The sequence below is a fragment of the Salmo trutta genome, chromosome 21 (genome assembly GCF_901001165.1).
Source record: "Salmo trutta chromosome 21, fSalTru1.1, whole genome shotgun sequence".
In the NCBI taxonomy this organism is placed as follows: Eukaryota; Metazoa; Chordata; class Actinopteri; order Salmoniformes; family Salmonidae; genus Salmo; species Salmo trutta.
The window spans coordinates 10,871,970-10,896,904 of NC_042977.1; the positions used below are offsets into that span (position 1 = coordinate 10,871,970).

The 24,935-nt window shown below is 43.3% G+C and overlaps 1 protein-coding gene across 4 annotated transcripts; it reads left to right on the top strand.

Moving 5' to 3' along the window:
* The first annotated feature begins 1,681 nt into the window (after positions 1–1,681).
* LOC115156662 (lactosylceramide 1,3-N-acetyl-beta-D-glucosaminyltransferase A) lies at positions 1,682–13,545 on the top strand. 4 transcript variants are annotated; one of them, XM_029704193.1, is made up of 2 exons: positions 1,682–1,968; positions 11,129–13,545. In XM_029704193.1, the coding sequence occupies exon 2, from the start codon at positions 11,465–11,467 to the stop codon at positions 12,629–12,631; it is 1,167 nt and encodes a 388-aa protein (XP_029560053.1). In that variant the 5' UTR covers positions 1,682–1,968; positions 11,129–11,464; the 3' UTR covers positions 12,632–13,545. The 4 variants fall into 4 exon arrangements, with proteins under 4 accessions (XP_029560053.1, XP_029560056.1, XP_029560055.1 ...); XM_029704196.1 differs by lacking the exon at positions 1,682–1,968 and adding an exon at positions 1,979–2,153; XM_029704195.1 differs by lacking the exon at positions 1,682–1,968 and adding an exon at positions 1,979–2,093.
* Positions 13,546–24,935: the final 11,390 nt, after the last annotated feature.

A 24,935-nucleotide genomic window follows, 5' to 3' on the forward strand; every position in this document is an offset into this window, starting at 1 on the left:
ATGTAGATGTGTATAATGTTATATGTAGATGTGTATAATGTTATATGTAGATGTGTATAACGTTATATGTAGATGTGTATCATGTTTAACGTAGATGTGTATCATGTTATATGTAGATGTGTATAATGTTATATGTAGATGTGTATAATGTTATATGTAGATGTGTATAATGTTATATGTAGATGTGTATAATGTTATATATAGATGTGTATCATGTTATATGTAGATGTGTATAATGTTATATGTAGATGAGTATAACGTTATATGTAGATGTGTATAACGTTATATGTAGATGTGTATAACGTTATATGTAGATGTGTATAATGTTATATGTAGATGTGTATAATGTTATATGTAGATATGTATAACGTTATATGTAGATATGTATAACGTTATATGTAGATGTGTATAATGTTATATGTAGATGTGTATAATGTTATATGTAGATGTGTATAATGTTATATGTAGATGTGTATCATGTTATATGTAGATGTGTATCATGTTATATGTAGATGTGTATCATGTTATATGTAGATGTGTATAACGTTATATGTAGATGTGTATCATGTTATATGTAGATGTGTATAATGTTATATGTAGATGAGTATAATGTTATATGTAGATGTGTATAACGTTATATGTAGATGTGTATCATGTTATATGTAGATGTGTATCATGTTATATGTAGATGAGTATAATGTTATATGTAGATGTGTATAATGTTATATGTAGATGTGTATAATGTTATATGTAGATATGTAACATGTTGAACGTAGATGTGTATCATGTTTTATGTAGATGTGCATAATGTTATATGTAGATGTGTATAATGTTATATGTAGATATGTAACATGTTGAACGTAGATGTGTATCATGTTTTATGTAGATGTGTATAATGTTATATGTAGATGACTATAATATTATATGTAGATGACTATAATGTTATATGTAGATGAGTATAATGTTATATGTAGATGTGTATAACGTTATATGTAGATGTGTATAACGTTATATGTAGATGTGTATAATGTTATATGTAGATGAGTATAATGTTATATGTAGATGTGTATAACGTTATATGTAGATGTGTATAACGTTATATGTAGATATGTATCATGTTATATGTAGATGAGTAAAATGTTACATGTAGATGTGTATAATGTTATATGTAGATATGTATCATGTTTAACGTAGATGTGTATCATGTTATATGTAGATGTGTAAACGTTATATATAGATGAGTATAATGTTATATGTAGATGTGTATAACGTTATATGTAGATGAGTATAATGTTATATGTAGATGTGTATAATGTTTTGTTGGAAAGACATGACAATCTCAACCCAGCCTCATATGGTAATAGATACATGACACAGATCATTTCCTTTGTCTTTACTTTCTCTATATGAGATGAGTATTACGGTATGTGTTGAAATGTAATAATGATCTGGAACTAAAGCTGCTGTTGTGTTTGTTTATAGATGTAATGTTGTCAAGGGAAAACCTGTGCTTGTAAATGTGTGGGTGGGCTGTGGAGGTGAAGGCAGTCTTTTGCTCCCTCACCTCCTCTGCCGCGCCCTCACAGAGTGTGTGAGGGAAATAAGCAGAAGGAGGTAGTTGCAACCAAGGCAACAGATACTCACAAGCAGAGTATTCACACGCTCTGGACAAAGTGAGGCTCATACACATACACTAACACACAGCTTAACTGGCAGCTGCTGCCGCCGCTGCTCCTGAAAAGTGGAGTGCGTGTGTGTGTGAACACATCCTAATCTCTCCAGGGAGAGGTACATTGAAAAACTTCCAGAGCTATTACAAGGAGAGAATCTGTACAGGAGGGGAGAGAGCGAGAGAACTCAATTCACTGAACTCAACAGGAGGTGGTTGTTATTAGGCTACTGGGACTACTTCTTCTTACAACTAGTCACTTGGATACATAGCAGAAGCATTGATACTTTCTCTCAGCGGTAAGTGGCATGGTGTGATCAGCAATGATTCTTTCAAGTGTGAGGTCCATTTATACGACCTGTGACTTTGGAGCTACGCCGACAGAGAAGGCTCACTTTCACAGAAGCTGGTTTTAGTTACTTGTGTGAGTAAGGAACCCACCAGGCGGCTGTTTGAATTTGCGCTTCCATGAAGAATTTCAATTGTTGAGTACAGGTTTGTCAGTGTGTGTGAATGGTTTAAAGGCATGCTAATATTATCAAAATATTAGCAGAATCTGTTTAAACTGTTTCAGGATGTATACTGAGGATTGTACCGAGGCCAAACTATGTCCATTTTATTTTATTTCACCCAAGATGGAGTAAGAAATATTAATGGTAAATAAGTTGATTTGAAGTCGGTTGTCATGTGTCACTGAACAATTAGCTTCAGTGTTTTCGTTTTTTTGCCTTTTAGTGCTGTCTAAGAGTGTATCACATTGCAGGAATATTTTATCAAGACAAGGTGACCAATTCAATTGGAATTAACACAGTTGGCAGTGGATGATGAGCACCTGTCAGCCCGGCATAGTGATGTCTATTTGAGACAGGTCTCATGCCGAGGCAATTTAGTAACACAGTTAGCTTTGTTGATATTTACCGGTACCTTGCTGCCCCATGCTGACTCCAATGCTTCCCACAGCTGTGTCAAGTTGTCTGGATGTCCTTTGGGTGACGGACCATTCTTGATACACACAGGAAACTGTTGAGCGTGAAAGACCCAGCAGCGTTGCAGTTTGACACAATCAAACCGGTGCACCTGTCTACCATACTCCGTTCAAAGGCACTTCAATCTTTTATCTTCCCATTCACTCTCTGAATGGCACATATACACAATCCATGTCTCAAGACTTAAAAATCCTCCTTTAACCGGTCTCCTCCCCTTCATCTACACTGATTGAAGTGGATTTAACAGGTGAAAGCAATAAGGGATCATAGCTTTTACCTGGATTCACCTATGTTCCTAATGTTTTGTACACTCTATTTCCGCAATGTGAGGTTGGAATAATACTGTGAAAATTATGATAATGCCCTTTTAGTGTACGAGCTGTTTAAAAAGATCGCCTGAAATGTCTGCCTGTTTTGGTGGGATGGACCTTTGGCCTGCCTGTAAATGAGTTAATAGACCAGTAAGAAAGACCTCTCTGCCAATAACAGCTAGTTTTCAGTATTCCCCACTCAGACCACTCCTAGACGGTCCTAGCTAAATTCTCGACTGAGAAATTGGTCTTTGCTAAGAAGCTGTTTCTTTCTTACCATTTTAATTTAAAACAATCACAGAAAGACACTTCACTGTTATTGAGAAATGATTTGATATTGAGATAAAAACATCTGCATTGGACCTTTAACATCAAACCCAAGGCAATACTGATATTTCCTGAATAACACGTTTGAGTGAACAGGATCTATCTGCTCAACAAATCACAGTGTTGCATTTACTTGAAAGGGTAAACATAGGTAGAAAGGAAGAAGCTTAAAGTAAAGGTAAGGACATACCACACATTACAAACCACACACACACTTATGAGGGAAATCCTGTTTGACTTCCAACAGCTGCCAAACAAAACCTGCTGAACAAGTTTTACTGGCAGACATCAATGATGAGACTTGAGGTGAGACACACCTTTATCTTTGTTAGATTGTTAGGCCATGACACCATCTTCAGGAATGCCAATAAAAAACCTTATCTTTTTAACAGAGTACTTAAGTGCCGGTGCAGTATACTCAATATGTCTTATGTCAAAGAGCGCAATACATCATAGTAACACAACGTTGACTGCTGTTCAGAGCCATATATTAAAATATTTACTTTAAAGATATGGCTTTACTGCTATCTAAATGTTCTTTCATTTAGCAATGAATAATGACACCTCATTTCATATACGGTAAGCTGTTGTGAGAGTGGAGTGGTGTGCTTGAACTACCATTTCGATAAACTCCAGATTTAGCCCAACTAGAACATTTGCAGATACTTTTCTCATTCAAAAAAAGCTGGTTAAACATATCAGTTCACAGAGGTGGTAGTGAAAGAACACAAAAACGTTTTCTTGAGCCATTGTCTAAACACTCTAAACACTGTCTAAACAGCTCATTACATCTAAACACTGACTCGTCCAGGCATGGACTTTACTGTAACACACAAACAGTCAACATTCTCATTAATACGTGAGGGTTTCTGAACGTTTATTTTTTGTTGAGGTTCGACAAATCCGCATTGCCTCATCTCACATTTATTAGAAGGCTGACATATTTCTCAGGCAGAGAGAGAGGGAGAGAACTATGAAGAAAGAAGGATGGAAAGAGAGAGAGAGATTCAGAGTGAGTGACCCCGTTAGGAAGAGGCAGGCTAATGATGTTTAAAAAGCTCTAGGGGCGCGACAGCCCGGTGGTTTGCCTGGATTCCCAAGCCCATCCATGATCCCCCCCCCCCCCCTTGGTTTTTACCCAGGCCAAACGGGCGGAACAGCCTATTCTCATCCACGCTCTCATTGTGCTCCCGGAGCTATTCTGATGCCCTCCATTGTGTGCCGTACACTTTCCACGGCTCTCAGCGGTTTTGGTGGGTCCACATCTTAAACCCCTCCATTATGGGAGAACCCCCAGCGCCACATTTGGCTGTGCTGGCTTTTATCATTCACCGGCCACACGTTTGACTTCTCAGCTAATGTCACACAAACACACAGCAGGAAGTCAGAGAAGAGGAACAAAACAGAAGTACTTCTTTTTATGGTATGAAACTGCTTTAGTTTGAATGACAAGCCTATAGATATCAAACAGGTACAAAAAATAGCATAGGAGGCTGCTGAGGGGTGGACGATTCATAGTAATGGCCAGAACAAAGCTAGTGGACATATCAATATATCAAACCATGTCTGCGGTCCAAACACTTAAAAGACACACCCTATGCCCTCAGCCCTCAAATTAAGTTGACACTTCTGATGATGTATCATGACGTCTGACGAGTATACACTTGCAGGGCGAGGGAGGAAGGAATGATTTTTAAATGGACCGCCCTTGCCCGGAAATTCGTCACTTGTTCATCCGCGATGATTGTGTTTTCAGCCACCGGTAGCTTGTGGTTGCTTTATATGCGCTACAGTCAATTATGAGTGCATGTCTACTTGTATATATACAATTATTAATATACACCTACTGTATGATAGGTAGCAAATTAATTAGCTAACTGACGTTAGCCTGCCTAGCTGGAACTTCTGAAGAAGGAAAATGTTTTATTTCTACAATTTCCAAAAGATAACCAAACAAAAACATTTACTTTTTACCAGACGGGTTTGTGCCATCATGTGCATTAGTAGCACAATTTCTAACTTATTTGCATTCGTTTTTACTTACACTTGTATGTTCACTTCTACATTGATGTTGATTTTAAGTTTTCGCGGATGTACAATCGGCGCGAATTGAATTATGGGGAGTTTCAGGCCCCGGAGTAAACATTATTGTATGCTCGCAAAGCCGAAAAATGAGGGCTGAGGTGCTTATGTTGCAAACTTCTCTTGCTTGGCTAATCATTTGGACCACCCTCCAAGATGGCGACGGGGATTTCCCCAAGGGTATAAGGCGAGGGTAAGTGGACGAGGGTGTGTCTTTTAAGTGTTTGGACCGCAGCCCATGTGTTTGATGTATTTGATACCATTCCACCGATTCCGCTCCAGCCATTACCACGAGTCCGTCCTCCCCAAATAAGATGCCACCAACCTCCTGTGATATATAGTATACTGTATATAATATAGTATACTGTATATATTTCATGGGACCGATATTAATATTTTTACGCACATCATGTCCAAATCTTCTGAAAGTATCTAAAATTGATTGTGAAGCTCACCAAAGTCACTTATAGATGATTTGAACATCATGCTCAGAAAATGCTAATTATAAGTCCCATGACTTTTAGCATTTGGTAACAGTGACAGCCACTGCCAGGGAAACTAAACCAAAGCATGGATTGCTGTCATACCTTGTACATAGACTGCTTACGGGGTAAGGAAACCAATGTGTCATTTTGTAATTTGGATGAACTATCACTCTGCATATTAACCTCTCCAGTGATGAATAATTCTTCAAAGCCCTGGCAGGTAATATTTATTACCTCAACATACATACACAGTGGCTTGGACATTGGCCAGTGAAACATGCCTCTGTGTGCCTGCATGTGCCTGCAGGCACCACAATTCATCATTATGACACTCAATTACCCTGACTAGCTAAAAAAGCATTGCGATCCGCCAAAGGTTCTCTTTCAATTATTCGTTTCGACATCTCACGTGGAAGCAGCGTTCCACGACCTCCGTCCATGCATCCATTTTCTAACACCCACCACCGTAGAGTGCACATAGCAGCCCAATGTGGTTCGTCTCCCACTCTTAACTTGAGCAGGAAGACCCAGCCCTCATGGGCCGACATCATGTATGGCTACCCTGAGGACCTTCACCCACTTTTCCAGGTCTTGGCGAGGGTATGACCAACCTCTTCCAGGCAGCGGAGGAGGAAGAGGACGAGGATGCAAAAGCCTCTAGGCCCTCTTCCGCCCTTAGAGGGGCATCGATGGTGGATGACATATACACTGTATTCTCTCATTGATGTCTGTAAACAGGCAGCGTGCCATGGGAGAAAGCCTTGTGGCTCAATCTGTCCAGCCTGTCGGACAAGCAGAAAGCAGATTTCCTTGACGCTTCTGCCGCATGGTCCGGCTGTTGCTGCCATGCGGCAGAAGCCTTAAACTTCTCCCTGCCCTATAGAATCGTGAAGGGTTATGCCGGGTAGCCAAAAGCCAAGGCTTCACTTCAGGGAGAGGGCAAATTGCTGAAACCAGGGCGTTCCACGGGAAGCCCACCGCGACACAGCGGGATCTCCAAATAGGGGCCGACAGTGGGGGAAAATGGCATTTCGCTGCAGCCGCATCGAGGTCCCGCCCATTGGATTAGGGGCACCTCCCCTATGAGGGAGAGACATCTCTGCTCCTAAAACCCTTCCCTTTGTGCAGAGACCCATTCTCATGCATTAGCTCTCAAGAAAGACGGAGGGAATTTATTATACCCCCGAGTGCCCTCCGTGCCATGGCGCTTCCCCCGGCTCTAGTTCTAGCAGCTGGGGGCAGGAAGACTAATTGTCAGTTGCCATCAAGCACTTTCCCTTTGTTCCAGTGTGTCAACACTGCCCTTTTCAATAAAAAAACTCTGCTGTATCCAGGCGTGATGCTAAGCACACAAAGCAAAAATGCAATGAAAAGGAGACTTGCTCCATCGCCACCAGAGGGCGCTCCGGCAGGGTTTACCGTCCTGTGGGCTACAAGCTAACAGAGCAGGGAACTGGTGTGCATGTGCAGTCCAGCTCTGCGTCTGAGTCTGATCCACAGTTACGAAAGGGTGCAGACTGCAATTCTCTCTGAGACCACTAGTTTTCAACTGAATTTTGGAATCAGTAGCGACTGGCGACTCGGCACACATAATAAAGCAGAAAATCTTGTCTTTATTAAGCAAAGGGCCTATCAGGGCGATAGCAGTAGCAGAGAGCCACCTCGGGTTCTACTTCCCGGTACTTCCTGCTTCCCAAGAAATGGGGAGGGTTTTGCTCCATTCTGGACCTATCTGTCCTCGACAGCTATTTGCCGAAATTCACATTCCGTCTGCTTACAGAGGTACGATCGTTTGCTCAGCAGGAAAATATTATGTGGATTAAAATGAATGGAAATGTTTTTTTTTGTAGGAGTTGATACATTTTTAGTTAGTGGAAATTACAAACTTTAGGAGCCTTTTTAAAGCCTGAGTTTAAAAAGGCTTCTAAAGTTTGCATTTCCTGATGTACAGGAAAATTCTCAACAACACGGTCGCCAGGTGTACAGTGTTTCCTCTGACACATTGGTGCGGCTGGCTTCCAGATTAAGCGGGCGTTGTGGGTTGGGACAGGACTGTAACAACCAATTGGATACCACAGAAATTGGGGAGAAAAAGGGGTAAATGCACTAACTTCCTGAAAGTTCAGAAAGTGTGTAGAGGTAGCTCTCACACCCTTGAGAAACAAGGGGCTGAGTCTCCACCTACATAGACAATTACCTGCTTTGCTCCCCAACACGGGAACAAGCGGAACAAGACATAACTTCCCTTGTAACCCACCTCTCCGAGCTAGGGTTCCAGATCATTCAGAAAAATAGCTGTTTGGTGCTATCACAGAGAATAGAATACCTAGGCTTAATGCTGGATTCTCTCTCTTGGAAGACTGCATCATGTCCCTTTGACAGTGCCTCTCCCTGTTCCACAACGTGTGTTCAAGATTTGCCTCCAAGTGCTGGGGTTGATGGCATCCCACCATCTCAGTAGTACCTCTTGGTCTACTGAGGATGAGAGACTTCCAGCGCTGGGTGTTAGCCTCAAATCTGTGTACACGGCTTCAGCTCAATTGCCAGATAAAGGTAATTTCCACATGACTCTCGGCTCTCTGTCACTGGAAAAAGACCTTGATCTTTGTTCCTGGCACTCCCCTAGGGAAGATAGTGGTGATAGTGGCTGGGGCACAGTTCACGAGGGAAATGCAATAAAAGGAGTTTAGATTCCACAACTCAGCATTTCTCACATAAATGACATTGAAATGTTAATAGTGCTTTTTTCACTGAAACACTTTCTACCCTCCCTTCGGAATTGTCACGTCTTGATCAGAACGGACAATACGACTGTAGTGGCATACATCAACTGCCAGAGTGGCACTCGTTCCGTCAGGATTATCCTGTGGAGCAGCGCACACTTACCGTCCCTACGAGCGGCTCATGTCGTACCGAACATAGGCGCGGACTTATTTTCCAGAGGGAAATCCCAATCTAGGGGACCGGAGACTCCTCTCCCAAGTGGTTAAACAGATCTGGGAAAGATACGGTCAAGCATTCGTAGATATAAAGTTTGTGCCTATTCTATAAGATCAGTCTTGTGAAAGCTGCCTTTTTCTACACGAGAAAATCTGGACATGGAAAATCATCATGAAATTGTATGTAAAACTAATAAGTCACCACTTAAAAAAAATAAAAAAAGGACTCTCACGAACGCATTAGTGTCGGTTGTTTGGCTCTACGACATCCACAAGCTTTGCAGCAGTTGTCTGAACTCTGTCACGGACATCCTCATTTTAAGAGGTCTTCTCACAAAACCAACTGTCCAGACCGAACCGTTGGAGCTACAAATTAATATCTCACCAATATCTCACGAACACGAAGGTGTCGGTTGTTTTGCTTTACGACACACACATGCTTCAGGGGAGTCTTCTGAAGGTAACCCAGTACCGGGCTGTAAAAATGACAAAAAGTGCATAGGGGTAAAATGTCTCCTGAATAATGTGATCAAACATGGTTCTAAATTTCAAATGCTTCAAAACCTTGTTCCTAATGCTTTATTTTTAGACTGTCTGTTTTGCTATTTACAAATGTGTTATTCAATGCATTTCTATGGGCTATAGCAGTAAAGGTCAAATTCAATGTATATATATTATACCTACAGGGGTCCAAAAAATTCTAAATCAAATGGCTAAATTATACATTTTAGATATTGCGATGTAAGGGCTTAGACCTACAGGAGTTGTAAGGTCTCTCTCTAGCCGCTATCTTGGCCTGTCATATAGGCTTCGACAAGACACCCCGTTATGTCATTTCCTGTTGCGTCCAGCTCCCAAGCCTTTAGTCCCGTCATGGGATTTTTCTATTGTGCTTGAGGATATTTCAGCAGCCTTCTGAGTCACTGGAAATCGTGGAGATGAAATATCTCGTTTATGACCATGTCACTGGTCGCCCTTACCTCGACAAAGTGAGTGAGTACATGCACTGTCAGTTCACCATTAGTGTCTACAGTTTGCCTGGGGCTTTCCAAGGTTACCTTGTTACCCAACCCTGCCTTTATGCTTAAAGTTAGTGCCAATTACAATTGTCTCGCCTTGGAGCTTGTCACTTTCCACTCCCCACCTTTCCCTTCTATGGAAGAGGAGCGGCTATGCAGTTTGTGTCCAGTATGCGAGTTGTGCATATACTTGGATAGGACAAGAGCTTTGCCCAAGAGCGACCAACACTTTGTGTCCTGGGCACCTTTCTGCAAGGGGAGGACCCTTTCTCATCAATGATTGTCACGTTGTATTGCGAAAGCTATTATATTGGCCTATAATAGCAAGTGGTTACAGCCTCTGGAGGGCCTAAGGGCTCACTCCACCAGAGGTATAACTACCTCTTGGGCACTGTTCAAGGGCATCTTCTTACAGGAGATTTGCCAAGCGGCTTGTTGGGCATTCCCTCATACTTTTATGAGGTTCTACCGACTAGATGTCACTGCACCTTCATTGGCGCGTACTGTCCTCAGTGTCGGGACCTCTGAGTGTTGATATGTTGGAACTACCTGGCTTCGGAGAGCATGTGCGATACGGGAGTGGGCCATATCTCTCTAGTGAGATGTCAAAACAAATCATTGAAAGAGAACTTAAGGTTACTTGCGTAATCCGGTTCTCTGATATTATGATTGAGACATCTCACCACATTCCCCTACTTGCAAAAGTGTGAGGAAGTTCGGCATGCTCGAGAATGATCCCAAACCAGGCGAGTGGCTCTTTAGTGTGAGGGGAGGGGCTCCCTCATTTGCCACTCGACCTGACGGTCTCCGTGTATGATTGGCTCTTCAAGACTCTTATAAGATTCTGGGGAATCTCTCTACTGAGATGTCTCGCTCATAATATCAGAGAACCGGGGTTATTCAAGTAACCTTAAGTTATAGAAGCAAAAGCAATGCTAGCTAAGAGTAAATATAGCAACTGTTTGGTAGCTAACACTTTACATAAAAAAATGTTAAGTCTTTACATTAAGTTGCTCTTGTACCTGTGTTGTAATGTTATTATTACTCTGGTGATAACATTGCATTAACTAACATTGTATTGTGAAGTTAAAACATTGTAGTTTCTAGATTAATTACAGGGTAAATACACAGCAGAACAGCCTAATGGAAAATGTTACCAAATGTTTAAGAACGACCAGACCCCGTCAAAACTGTAATATTCAGTTTCAGACTCGTTGATTTGATCTGTTTGTCTGGTTTACTCTAAGGAACATTATATTTCACTGAATTGTCATCACAGAGTAAAACGTGCATTCTCTGTTCCATTTCAGAGCGATGGTCGGCAACCTGGGGATGCTGGATGAGTCTGAGCCACTATGAGGACGGCTGTGTGGGAATCAGTAACAACAGGATTGTGAGTGACTCACCAGACAGAGGCGATGCTTTCCAGGAGGCCCTCCTGTCAATCTCCCCGAAACACCCATGCCTCCTGCTCCTGGTGGGAAAACTAGGATGGAACACACACACACTGCTCTGCAAAGAGTCACAGGAACAACCGCCTCTGCAGCTGCTCATTCACACACAAAGACACGCATACCACTGTTGCCATCACTACTCTGACCTGACAGAGGAAGAACACCGGAAGGTTCCGGAATACATTTTCCAGGATGTTTGTGAATTTCCGGCGGATCCGCAAGTGCCAGTGCGTGCAGTTGATGACCACGTGCCTGGTGCTGTCGGTGGTGATGTTATGCTGGGAGCAGCTGGACAGTGGCGTGGTGAGCCACATCTACTCCTACTCTTACCGCTCTTACCTGGTCAACAGCTACACTTTCATCAACAAGAGCTTCACCATCCCACGACAGGAGGCCCACATGTTCAGTAACCACCGCTACCTACTCAACCACCCGTACAAGTGCTCAGGAGAGAAGGACATTTTACTGCTTCTGCTCATCAAGTCCTCCCCGGAGAACTTCGAGAGACGGCGAGCCATACGGTCGACGTGGGGCAACGAGACCTACATTCGCCAAGACCTGGGGGTGACGGTGAAGGTGATGTTTGTGCTGGGCCTTCCCAAGCAGCATGAGACTGCCCAGACGTGGAGGAGGAGGAGCGGAGGCATCCAGGACAACCTTGTCAATGAGGACCGCAGGCATGGCGACTTGGTCCAGCAGGACTTTGTGGACACGTTCCACAACCTCACCCTCAAGCTTCTGCTACAGTTCCGCTGGGCTCATTTCTACTGCCCGCATGCCCGCTTCCTCATGACGGCTGACAACGACATCTTCGTGCACATGCCCAACCTGGTGCTCTACCTGCAGTACATGGACAGGAAGGGCGTGACAGACTTCTGGATCGGTCACGTGCACAGAGGTGCGCCACCGATCCGCCAGAAGGAAAGCAAGTACTACGTCCCACAAGAGATGTACCCTTGGGCGTCATACCCGGACTACACGGCAGGGGCCGGTTACGTCGTCTCAAGAGACGTGGCGAACAAAATCTACCAGGCCTCATTGACACTCAATGCCTCGCTGTACATCGACGATGTCTTCATGGGCATCTGTGCCAATGCCATGGGCGTGTCGCCACAGGAACATGTGTACTTCTCAGGCGAAGGCAAGGCGCCCTACCACTTGTGCATCTACGACAAGATGATGACATCGCACGGCCATGTGGCCGACATTTATGAACTCTGGAAAGCCGCCACAAACCCGGAGGTCAAAAGGGTCACATCGGGACTTTTTGGGAGGTTGTACTGCACGGCAGTGAAACTCACCCTTCTGTGCAGACCCTACTTCTTCAACACCTACCCCTGCAAGGCAGCCTTGTTGTAGTACTGTAAACATACTTACTGTGTTTGGTTCAAAACGGAGTGCGGGGTCATTTTGCTTTCATCACTCCCATTATTTGAAAAGACTGAGGAGGGAAGGGGGGGTGGAGAATCGTGTGTTTTGTGTCGATGGAGGGAGAAACACATGAGTCATATCTTTTGCTGTAAATGTGGGTTTTACAGTAACCGTCTATCTATATGGATTTACAGTAACCGTCTATCTATATGGTTTTACAGCAACCATCTATCTATATGGCCGGCAGTGGTCCAGTTCTTGCTAGCTTTACGATGTATTGAATAGTCCCACCTCTCTGGGAGGGCAGAGACTGAATGTGATGAACAGCAGATGCTTCCCAAGGAGATACTGTCCAGACATAATGTTGAAACATGGGATTCTAAGTGAATTTCTGCTCCCACTCCCCATCTCCTCCATTAAACTGATTGAGAGAATGTTTCCCTGGCCTTGAATTCTGTTGATTGTGCGGTTTAAAACTAACTGCGCATGAACACAGTTGGCTCATTGTCTGTCATTTCCCGGTAAGGTTAGCTGAGGTTAACAAGAAGAGACTGTTTATAACTTTTTTTATAACTTAATAACAGTCCATATGGTTGGCCGACAGTATAACTGCAAGCAATCATTTGAAACTGAGGTTAATGAAGTCTTACAAACTCAGCAGTCGTAAGGTGTAAGCTGTCTGGGGTGTAGCAGTACATTAATGTGTAGCCTATGTGTGAGTTATTAGTGGTGAATAGTGACACTGACACACACTGTATAGGCTACCATGTGTGAGTGTGTAAGCTATCTATGTTACGAGGTGCTAAATTCCACCTGCAGATTCAAAGTATTATGCATGTCAGCTGATCACTTATTATTAATTAATTGTTCTGTAAATTACATGAGGATGCAGGTGAAATATACAGCTGCTTTCAAGCAATTTCTTCATATTTCATTTGGAAACCCAACCCAAAGCATATAGGCAGCCTTTTCAATCTGTCGCAAAGGAAACAGGAAACAAACAATGGGCTTCCAGGTAGACTGAAATGTGATACAGCTCCAGGCATAAACTATTTTTAGTTCTTCTTTGTGGGAGGGGAACTCAGACTGGGTCTCAACTTACTGTTGAAATTGAAATTTGGTTGTTCATCAGCAGTTTTTCTCTTGTTTTGTCAGTCATTGACAGTCACTCAATTAGCCATGTCAGCTACCAATTTGTTTTGTTCTTGCCAGTTATCTAAACCTGCAGTAATCATGGCCGAATACCGACCGTGCACGCAGGGCACGTGCCCAGGGGCCATGACCTCCAGGGGGCCCCCATTGATTTTGTTAAGGGGCAGACACACTGAGAAATCTGACTGCTGATGGGTACTTAGCACTTCTGCCCAGAGTGCCGGCAGTTAACTTATTGTTCCTCATATAGAAAACTTTTACTTCTGATTTGCTTCGTTTAAATACTCCACGCCACAAGGTGGGAGTAGTTTGTTTTGCTTGTCCCTTCTGTGGCTAATGTTGTTGCTAGCTAGCTAGAATTTGTAGTAAGCTATTGTTGACACTAACCATCTGTCGGCTCCCCACGTGGAGGTTCGTGCTTTCTGATTGGTTCAAAGTCAAATTCTCAGCCACTAACAAGCATTGTTTTTCTACAGTAGAAACAGCAGGTTTGTCGGTACCAGGTCGGTACACAGCAGGGACATCTTTTGTTCTATCAAGAGAAGGAACGGCCTCATAAGTACCTATCGGCAGTCAGATTTTTCAGTGTGTCTGTACCCTTAGTCACTCTCATTCAGATATCATTAACATGGCATAAGTCATGGCAAAATGGGTAGAATTGCAGGAAATTTGCTTTAAAACGGCAAAAATGTCTCTCTGCCCCATAGCAAAAATTTGTAGAATTACATGACATTTGTAATAAAATAGCTAACATTTTTCTCCACCACATGGAAAATGTATAGAACTGCAGAAAACATATTTTAAAACATGCATTTTTCTCTCCGCCGTCAAGAGGGGGGCCACTAAAAACAATGACCCGCATGGTGGGGCCACAACCAAATCTTGCTTAGGCTAGAGCCGGCCCTGTATAGACTAATTGCGTAACTAATTCACCTTGGAGAAAACAGAACAGCACCAACCCCTTTCATGGGTTTTCACTTCTCCATAGCACCGCATGTTGAGTAGCGGGGGAGTGGGTGAGATGAGTGACCCACAAGCCTCATCACACAGCTCTGGGTTGTGTTCCTGTGGACATTCTGTCTCACGGCTGTTGACATAATTTCACTTTTGTTTCAGGCAGTGGGAGTTTTTCGAGGATGTCAAATCAAATCTATGTTTATTGGTCACGTACCCATTTTGGCAGATCTTTTCGCAGGTGCAGTGAAATACTTATGTTTTTTAGCTCCAACAGTGCAGCAATATCTAGCAATACAATAATACACACACAATCCAACAGTAAAAAAAATAACAAATTAAGACATATCAGAACGAGCAATATCAGAGTCCAGAATATAAATAAATATACACTGAATATAACAAGCATTAGGACCACCTTCCTAATATATATGCCCTCAGAATAGCCTCAATTTGTTGGGGCTTGGACTCTACAAAGTGTTGAAAGCGTTCCACAGGGATGCTGGCCCATGTTGACTCCAACGCTTCCCACAGCTGTGTCAAGTTGGCTGGATGTCCTTTGGGTGGTGGACCATTCTTGCTACACACGGGAAACTGATGAGTGTGAAAAACCCAGCAACGTTGCAGTTCTTGCCACAAACCGATGCGCCTGGCACTTACTACCATACCCTGTTCGAAGGCACTTAAATATTTTGTCTTGCCCATTCAGCCTCTCGATGGCACACATTACATGTTTCAATTGTCTCAAGGCTTAAAAATCCTCTGTTAACCTGTCTCCTACCCTTCATCTACACTGATTGACATCAATAAGGGATCATAGCTTTCACCTGGACTCACCTGGTCAGTCTATGTCATGGAAAGAGCAGGTGTTCTTAATGTTTTGTACACTCAATGTATATGTACTGTATGTGAATGGTGTGTGTATAGAAAAGGTGTGTACATCAGTAGTTATATAGGATGAGCCATGACTAGAATACAGTATATACATGTAAAGTGGGTAAAACAGTATGTAAACATTATTAAAGTAACCAATGTTCAATGACTTTATGTACATAGGGCAGCAGTCTCTAAGGTGCAGGGTAGAGTACCGGGTGGTAGCTGGCTAGTGACAGTGTCTAAGGCTCAGGGCAGGGTACCGGGCATAGGCCGGCTAGTGATGACTGTTTAACAGTCAGAGGGCTTGGAGACAGAAGCTGTTTTATCAGTCTCTCGTTCCCAGCTTTGATGCATCTCTACTGTCTCCGCCTTCTAGATGGAAACGGGGTGGCTCCGGTGGTTGAGGACCTTGACGATCCTCTTGGCCTTCCTTTGACACCGGGTGCTGTCGATGTCCTGGAGGGCAGGCAGTGTGCCCCCGATGGTGCGTTTGGCTGACCACCCTCTGGGGAGCCCTGCGGTTGCGGGCGATGCAGTTGCCGTACCAGGCATTGATACAGCCCGACAGAATACTCTCAATGGTGCATATGTAGAAGATCGTGAGAATCTTTGGGGCCAAGCCAAATTTCTTCAGCCTGCTGAGGTTGAAGGGGCGCTATTGCGTGAAGGGACAATTTCATGGCCTCAGTGACAGTAGCCTAAAAACTGGAGCTCTATTCCTATTGATGTAAGACATTAAAACTGGGCTTTTCGGTCTCCACAATAACAATCGACAATCGTTTTGAGTGAGTGATTTTCTGATTTAAGTGGCTTGAGTAAGATAAGTGGTTGAAATGTACAAAAATAATGAATACATTTTTTTTTAACCCTTATATACAATATATTTACAAAAGTATTGCACACCCCTTCAAATAAGTGGATCCGGCTATTTCAGCCACACCCGTTGCTGACAGGTGTATAAAAATCGAGCACACAGTCATGCAATCTCCAAGGACAAACATTGGCAGGAGAATGGCCTTACTGAAGAGCTCAGTGACTTTCAAAGAGTCACAGTCATAGGACGCCACCTTTCCAACAAGTCAGTTAGTTCTTTCTGCCCTGCTTGAGCTGCCCCGGTCATCGCGTGTTATTCCACACAAGCTCACAGAACGGGACCGCCGAGTGCATAAAAATTGTCTGTCCTCGGTTGCAACACTCACTACCGAGTTCCAAACTGCCAGGAAGCAAGGTCAGCACAATAACTATTCGTTGGGAGGTTCATGAAATGAGTTTCCATGGCCGTACACAGATCACCACGCGCAATGCCAAGCGTCAGCTGGAGTGATGTAAAACTTGTCACCACTGGACTCTGGAGCAGTGAAAACACATTCTCTGGAGTGATGAATCACGCTTCATTTTACATTTCACAGACGCTCTTATGGAACTAGGACCTAGTCCCTCATGGGAATCGAACCCACAATTCTGCCATTGCGGGTGCAATGCTCTACCAACTGAGCTACACGATCTGGAAGTCTGACAGACGGATCTGGGTTTGGTGGATGCCAGGAGAACGCTACCTGCCCCAATGCATAGTGCCAACTGTAAAGTTTGGTGGAGGAGGAATAATGGTCTGGGGCTGTTTTTCATGGTTCGGGCTAGGCCCCTTCCAGTGAAGGGAAATCTTAACAGCATACAGTACAAGGACATTCTAGACGATTCTGTGCTTCCAACTTTGTGGCAATAGTTTTGGGAAGGCCCTTTCCTGTTTCAGCATGACATTGACCCCGTGCACAAAGCAAGGTCCATACAGAAATGGTTTGTCAAGATCGGTGTGGAAGAACTTGACTGGCCTGCAGAGAGCCCTGACCTCAATCCCATCGAACACCTCACAATTTCTCTTGTGGCTGAATGGAAGCACGTCACTGCAGTAATGATCAAACATCTAACGGAAAGCCTTCCCAGAAGAGTGGTGAGGCTGCTATAGCATTAAAGGGGGGACCAACTCCATATTAATGCCCATGACGAGCAGGTGTCCACATAGTTTTGGTCATGTAGTGTACCACTCCAGCCGACACTTGGCATTGCGCATAGTGGTCTGGGCGTGAAGCTCACGACAAACAGTACTTGTGCCGACGTTGCTTCCAGAGGCCTTTTGGAACTCGGAGGACAGATGATTTTTACTCACTGCTTGCTTCAGCACTTGGCGGTCCGGTTCTGTGAGCTTGTGTGACCTACCACTTCGGGGCTGAGCCGTTGTTGCTCCTAGATGTTTTCACTTCACAATAACAGCACTTACAGTTGCCAGGGCCATTCTAGCAGGGCAGAAATTTGAGAAACTGACTTGTTGGAAAGGTGGCACGTTGAAAGTCACAGCTCTTCAGTACGGGCCATTCTACTGGCAATGTTTGTCTAAAAAGATTGCATGGCCGTGTGCTTGATTTTATACACCTGTCAGAAATGGGTGCGGCTGAAACAGCCAAATCCACTAATTTGAAGGGGTGTCCACATACTTTTGTATATAGTGTATATCCCTCGCATTTTCCTATTTGTGTGTTTTCTATGCCTGATGGCACACGACTCGTGCTGAAAGAGGTGCGTAGGGATATCTTTGAGATTAGCCGCTCTCCAAACAGGAGGCCTGTTTCCAAGGCAACGCCACAGAGAATAATTCACTCAAATGGTTAAAAGAGGAGTCCAAAACAGGGTCCAACAACCTACCTCCAACGATTCATAGCCACTATACTGCACATTTAGCTTGAACTTTAATTTTGCCCTTGGGTTGCTATTCTAACGTCCTGTTCAGAATGACAAAACTACCCAAACATATTCCTTTTAGTTGGTTATCGCTTCAAGATTGTAGCTTTACAATAATCAACTTCTATTTCCATGTTTCTCTCCAGTCCTCCGGAAGACTGGCTTCTCTGCAGGAAAACCGAGCCAAGCAGGATCAGACACTCTGAAGTCATCTAAATATCCAATATGAGTTAATAGATTTTTCTTCTCTCCTCCCTCCCAAAGCGGCCCTGCCAGTATAATTGCATCGACTTCTGTGAACGTGGGAGTCAAAGAACAGAGTTGATGTGCTAAAAATAAATGCACATATCATAGCCAATTACGCATTCACTGAGCTGCTCAGTACTCCTGAGGCAGACTATAATTATAACTAACCTGCCTGCCTGCCTCAGACCTATACACATGCAGAGAGATTTGGATAATTGATTCGTATGATACAGTGAGGGAAAAAAGTATTTGATCCCCTGCTGATTTTGTACGTTTGCTCACTGACAAAGAAATGATCAGTCTATAATTTTAATGGTAGGTTTATTTGAACAGTGAGAGACAGAATAACAACAAAAAAATAAATTGATTTGCATTTTAATGAGGGAAATAAGTATTTGACCCCCTCTCAATCAGAAAGATTTCTGGCTCCCTGGTGTCTTTTATACAGGTAACGAGCTGAGATTAGGAGCACACTCTTAAAGGGAGTGCTCCTAATCTCAGCTTGTTACCTGTATAAAAGACACCTGTCCACAGAAGCAATCAATCAATCAGATTCCAAACTCTCCACCATGGCCAAGACCAAAGCGCTCTCCAAGGATGTCAGGGACAAGATTGTAGACCTACACAAGGCTGGAATGGGCTACAAGACCATCGCCAAGCAGCTTGGTGAGAAGGTGACAACAGTTGGTACGATTATTCGCAAATGGAAGAAACACAAAAGAACTGTCAATCTCCCTCGGCCTGGGGCTCCATGCAAGATCTCACCTCGTGGAGTTGCAATGATCATGAGAACGGTGAGGAATCAGCCCAGAACTACACGGGAGGATCTTGTCAATGATCTCAAGGCAGCTGGGACCATAGTCACCAAGAAAACAATTGGTAACACACTACGCCGTGAAGGATTGGAATCCTGCAGCGCCCGCAAGGTCCCCCGCTCAAGAAAGCACATATACATGCCCGTCTGAAGTTTGCCAATGAACATCTGAATGATTCAGAGGACAACTGGGTGAAAGTGTTGTGGTCAGATGAGACCAAATTGGAGCTCTATGGCATCAACTCAACTCGACGTGTTTGGAGGAGGAATGCTGCCTATGACCCCAAGAACATCATCCCCACCATCAAACATGGAGGTGGAAACATGCTTTGGGGGTGTTTTTCTGCTAAGGGGACAGGACAACTTCACCGCATCAAAGGGACGATGGACGGGGCCATGAACCGTCAAATCTTGGGTGAGAACCTCCTTCTCTCAGCCAGGGCATTGAAAATGGGTCGTGGATGGGTATTCCAGCATGACAATGACCCAAAACACACGGCCAAGGCAACAAAGGAGTGGCTCAAGAAGAAGCACATTAAGGTCCTGGAGTGGCCTAGCCAGTCTCCAGACCTTAATCCCATAGAAAATCTGTGGAGGGAGCTGAAGGTTCGAGTTGACAAACGTCAGCCTCGAAACCTTAATGACTTGGAGAAGATCTGCAAAGAGGAGTGGGACAAAATCCCTCCTGAGATGTGCGCAAACCTGGTGGCCAACTACAAGAAACGTCTCACGTCTGATTGCCAACAAGGGTTTTGCCACCAAGTACTAAGTCATGTTTTGCAGAGGGGTCAAATACTTATTTCCCTCATTAAAATGCAAATCATTTTATAACATTTTTGACATGCGTTTTTCTGGATTTATTTTTATTCTTTTCTCTCACTGTTCAAATAAATCTACCATTCAAATTATAGACTGATCATTTCTTTGTCAGTGGGAAAACGTACAAAATCAGCAGGGGATCAAATACTTTTTTCCCTCACTGTATGTGTTAGTTTGTCGATGTCCATCATCTATTTTGTATGATATGTTACGAATTGCAATTCGTACATTAAGTTACTAATTTGCAAGACGTGTATGTTACAAATTCCAATTTGTTGTGGCTAGGCGTGGCTAACTGGTGGCGTGGCTAGCTGGCTAACATTCGCTAGGCTAGGGCTTAAGGTTAGGATTTAGGTTAAAGGTCAGCTAAAAGGATTAGGGTGAGGGTTAGCTAACATGTCAAGTAGTTTCAAAGTTGCTAAATAGCTCAAATTGTCAGTGATGACATTCTAACATGCAACTTTTGGATTGCTAGATGTTTACATTATACGCCCGATCAACCACCCTCCAAATGTTTTTGCCTTAATTAACCTTCTGTCTTATATAACCATATCAAACGTAACATATCATACTAACTTGAGTGTCCTGAATTCGAGTATGTCCCAGACTTGAGACCAGTCCGAGTATATCCATAATCTCTGAGTAAACAGTCCATGTAGGCCGTTTCTGTGTTGTGACATACTGATGTGTCTATGCTCCCATATGTAATGCTACTAAAGTATGGCACCTCTAAGTCTGCAAGTACTCAATAGTTATCCATTGACTACTAGTCACTTAGTCAAATCATAAGAGAAACCATTTGTTCACTAAGAGACAATTTTGGAAATCATTAGCTGGCAACTCCACTAGCAGCCTTCTGCAACAATATCCTAATACTCAGTGAGCATCGACATCTACTGTTTGTCCTTGATTGGTGTAATAGGACACACCATAGGTTCTCCACAATATATGCTGGCTTTGATCCACTAGGTGGCAATATTGAGCTACTGAGAAAGGCCTCAGTCCTGTATGGCACAGCAGAAGATGCTGTTCTGACGTGACATGAATTTTTTTTTTTAACTAAGGGTGTAGAGTCCTCTTTAAAATGGGGTCAAAAAGAAACAAAATAACTCAGCGCTCTTTGTATTCACACTGCCCTTGCCTTTGAATGAGTCAACTCTTTTGCCAGTTCACTTCACCTATTTTGTGGACCGAATCCTTTAGAAAGGAATCAAGATCTTTTTCCAACATGCCTCTGAGTTTTTACAAAGTGCAAGACTAGACATTCAATCAGAATGTGTTATCGGACAGCTAGATACACCTACATACACTTTGGAAGCTAGTAGATTGCGTTTAAATTCAAATACGAGACATGAATTGTAATCAGAAGATACAATTAACATGTACATTTTATTGCTAACAGAATAAATAGCAATAGAATAACTACAGAATAAATAATGCCGTAATTATATTGTACACCCAAGGTAGGCTACTGCGCCTTTAAGAGGGAGAATAGATTTCGTATCCTATGTTGTGATGTCACCAAATATGTTGTCTTCTCAAACTATTCAAACCCCACAATCAATAAACGGCTTCAGAAGCTCTCTTAGCTTATAAATCACAACTTGCAAACAAATAATCTGAACTAAAAACCTTCTGTGCGTCCTTGACAATCGCTAATCAGTATCCAAAAAAACAGCACAACCTTCAGGGGAAACGGTGTTGCAGTAGTCTAGTGTGTGGTGCGGGAATCATGACAAGCAAACCTGGGGAGCTTAGTGTTCACATTGCCCTAAAAAAAGGGAACCGGACCCCAATATTTAAGAGAACCGAACTCAGACCACCTCTTGTGATGGTCTCAGTTCGGTTTGCTTCAGGGGCTCCTTTGAGGAGTCTGAGTTCATTTGGCGTGTTCACACTGCACAAAAATGTAAGCGAACCGTTCACAAAAACTGTCTGAAAGGGACCAAGTGTGAAAACACCCTAAGAAGTCATGTTCTCATTGGACAAGATCGCGTATCAACTACACCAGGGGTCTTTAATGCTTACAATACGAGGTCCAGAGGCTGCTGGTGTTCTGTTCTACCTGAATTAATTGCACCCACCTGGTGTCCCATGTCTCAATTAGTCCCTGTTCAGAGGGGAACAATGAAAAACACAGCGGAACTGGCTTCGAGGTCCAGAGATATTTGAGGGAACTAAACCATGGTAGTGTTCCTCTGCTCAGACATTGCATGCATTAACCAATAGTTGCGTGCGATGTAGTCGGCTGTGCCGTCTGGCACCACATTGCTATAACACAGAGATGGGCAACTCCAGTCCTCAACGGTCTGATTGGTGTCCCTTTTGCCCCAGGTAATACACCTGCCTCCAATAATCAGCTAACCCTGATTTTCAGTTTATAATGCAATTAATTTCAAGCGGAACTGACAGCGTTTGAACTACTTTGCAGATATGAAACAAACAGACAATCATAATATCAGTCAAAAATATCAAATTCCCAGTTTATACTTCAAAACCAACTTTATAGCTGAGGTTTTAAAAATAGGTTTTATTTTCCTCAAAATTCCATAACGTACAGTAAGGCATTGTTTGCTGAATAGATAGGAATTCAATGCATTATTAATATAATTCAAAAATACATTACTTGGTAGTCTAAAAAATATTGCTAACAGGTTGTAAATCACAGCTGGCCTGGTACATTGTTTTCTGCCGCCACCCATTCCGGATGCAGTTTCAGTTTCAATGACTCAATATTTGGACGACTGTAACTAAGGCAGGGAATGTCAATACAATCAAACTAGCAAGTGCAATGATCACACGTCAGTCCTAACGTGGCTAATAGGCTAGCGCACGTGTCAAACAAGGCCCGCGGTCCGATTAGGACACACAAGCGAGTCTAAATGAGCCAAAAGTTTAGTCATTTACTTTATGAAATTACAGCCTGATGAACTCGTATTGGTGAATTCAACTTCAATTGCGCTGCTTTGGTGTGTCCCGTTTATGTTATTATTTGGAGTGATTACTGTACTTTTATATTTAGGGTCGCGGTATGTTATGCACATCTGCAAGCACCAACGGCTGGACATATATGTATATTTTGTTTTACGTTAAAATGCTATATAACGCATCCTATTGTAACGACCCTGGGTTTATAAGCACGGATATCGACTCTGCCGCACGAGCAATGCTTTTGGGGCACAGTCGATAGCACCCTGGACTTCGGGCTAGAAGGTCGAGGGTTCGAGACCTGCGCCCTGCTTGTTTCATTGCATTGGTGTCAGAAGTGATCGGACCTTGCATCCACGACAGTGCGTGTGCTTGGCCGGTGAAGCGCGTTCCTATAATACCCTGACTACACTGTTCACGTCGCGTGCGCTGCAAAATAAATGTAGAAACCTATGTTATTCAATTATTGCACCCGCACTGCTTGCGGGCATCAACGAGCGTCTGCGTTGCCAAGGATATAAACATTGAGTTGTTTTTTTTACCTGAAATGCACAAGGTCCTCTACTCCACCAATTAATCCACACATAAAACGGTCAACCGAATCGTTTCTAATCATCTCTCCTCCTTCCAGGCTTTTTCTTCTCGACTTTATATTGCGATTGGCAACTTTCAGAAATTAAGTGCATTACAGCCACTGACCTCGTTCGTCTTCAGTCACCCACGTGTGTAGATGGCACGTGGGTGACTGAAGACGAACGAGGTCAGTGGCTGTAATGCACTTAATTTATGAAAGTTGCCAATCGCAATATATGCTTCTATAAACCAATGAGATGGGAGAGGCAGGACTTGCAGCGCAATCTGCATCAGAAATAGAACTGACTTCTATTTTAGCCCTTGGCAACGCAGACGCTCGTTGGCACGCGCGAGCAGTGGGGGTGCAATAATTGAATAATATAGATTTCTAAATTTATTTTGCGTGCGCGAGCCGTGTAGTCAGCATGTAACGAAACTGGGATTATAAACGCGGATATCGACTCTACCGCACGAGCATGATTTTGGGGCACAGTCGATAGCACGCTGGACTTCGAGCCAAAAGGTTGAGGGTTCGAGACCTGCTCCATGCTTGTTTCATTAGGCTGGTCGGCTAATTCTGTTCAATATATGAATCGCGTCGCTGAACTTGAACTGTTAGTCACCACACACAATCCATACAGCAAACACTGTTGCCCATCTCTTAGTTGTCAAATTTATTTGGCATCGCTCAAATGGTCAGATAGGCAAGTTCCTATTCAGTTGTCAAAACGTGGGTTGGGATTAGCATACATGCTGCAGAACGATGAGCAGGCTACTATTCCACATAGTTAGCCAGTGCAATTTTGACGGCCAACTAGCTGAAAAAGTTGTAAGTTTATCCAAGGTTCTCGTTAGGTTTTAGCTCATCTCGCTTTGGCTAGCATTAGTAGATATTGATGTGCATAGGCAACTGAGAGCCTAACTTTTCATGGTTGTTTGATCAATAGGATTGTGAAGTACCCAAATGTAAGCCGATTTTACATATTTGCGGAAATCAATGCAGGTGTATCTTATGGCGAATGCGTTAATTATAAACTCACTACTGCAAATCAGTCCAGTTCAAAGCAAATGGCTTATTTGCATATAGGCCTAGTGTAGGAACACACATAGCCTCTGATTGGCTCTGGTGCACAGGTCTGCATAGACCCCGGTGCTGGACAGATCTTTCAATTTACTAGTCAATTGTCCAGATAATAT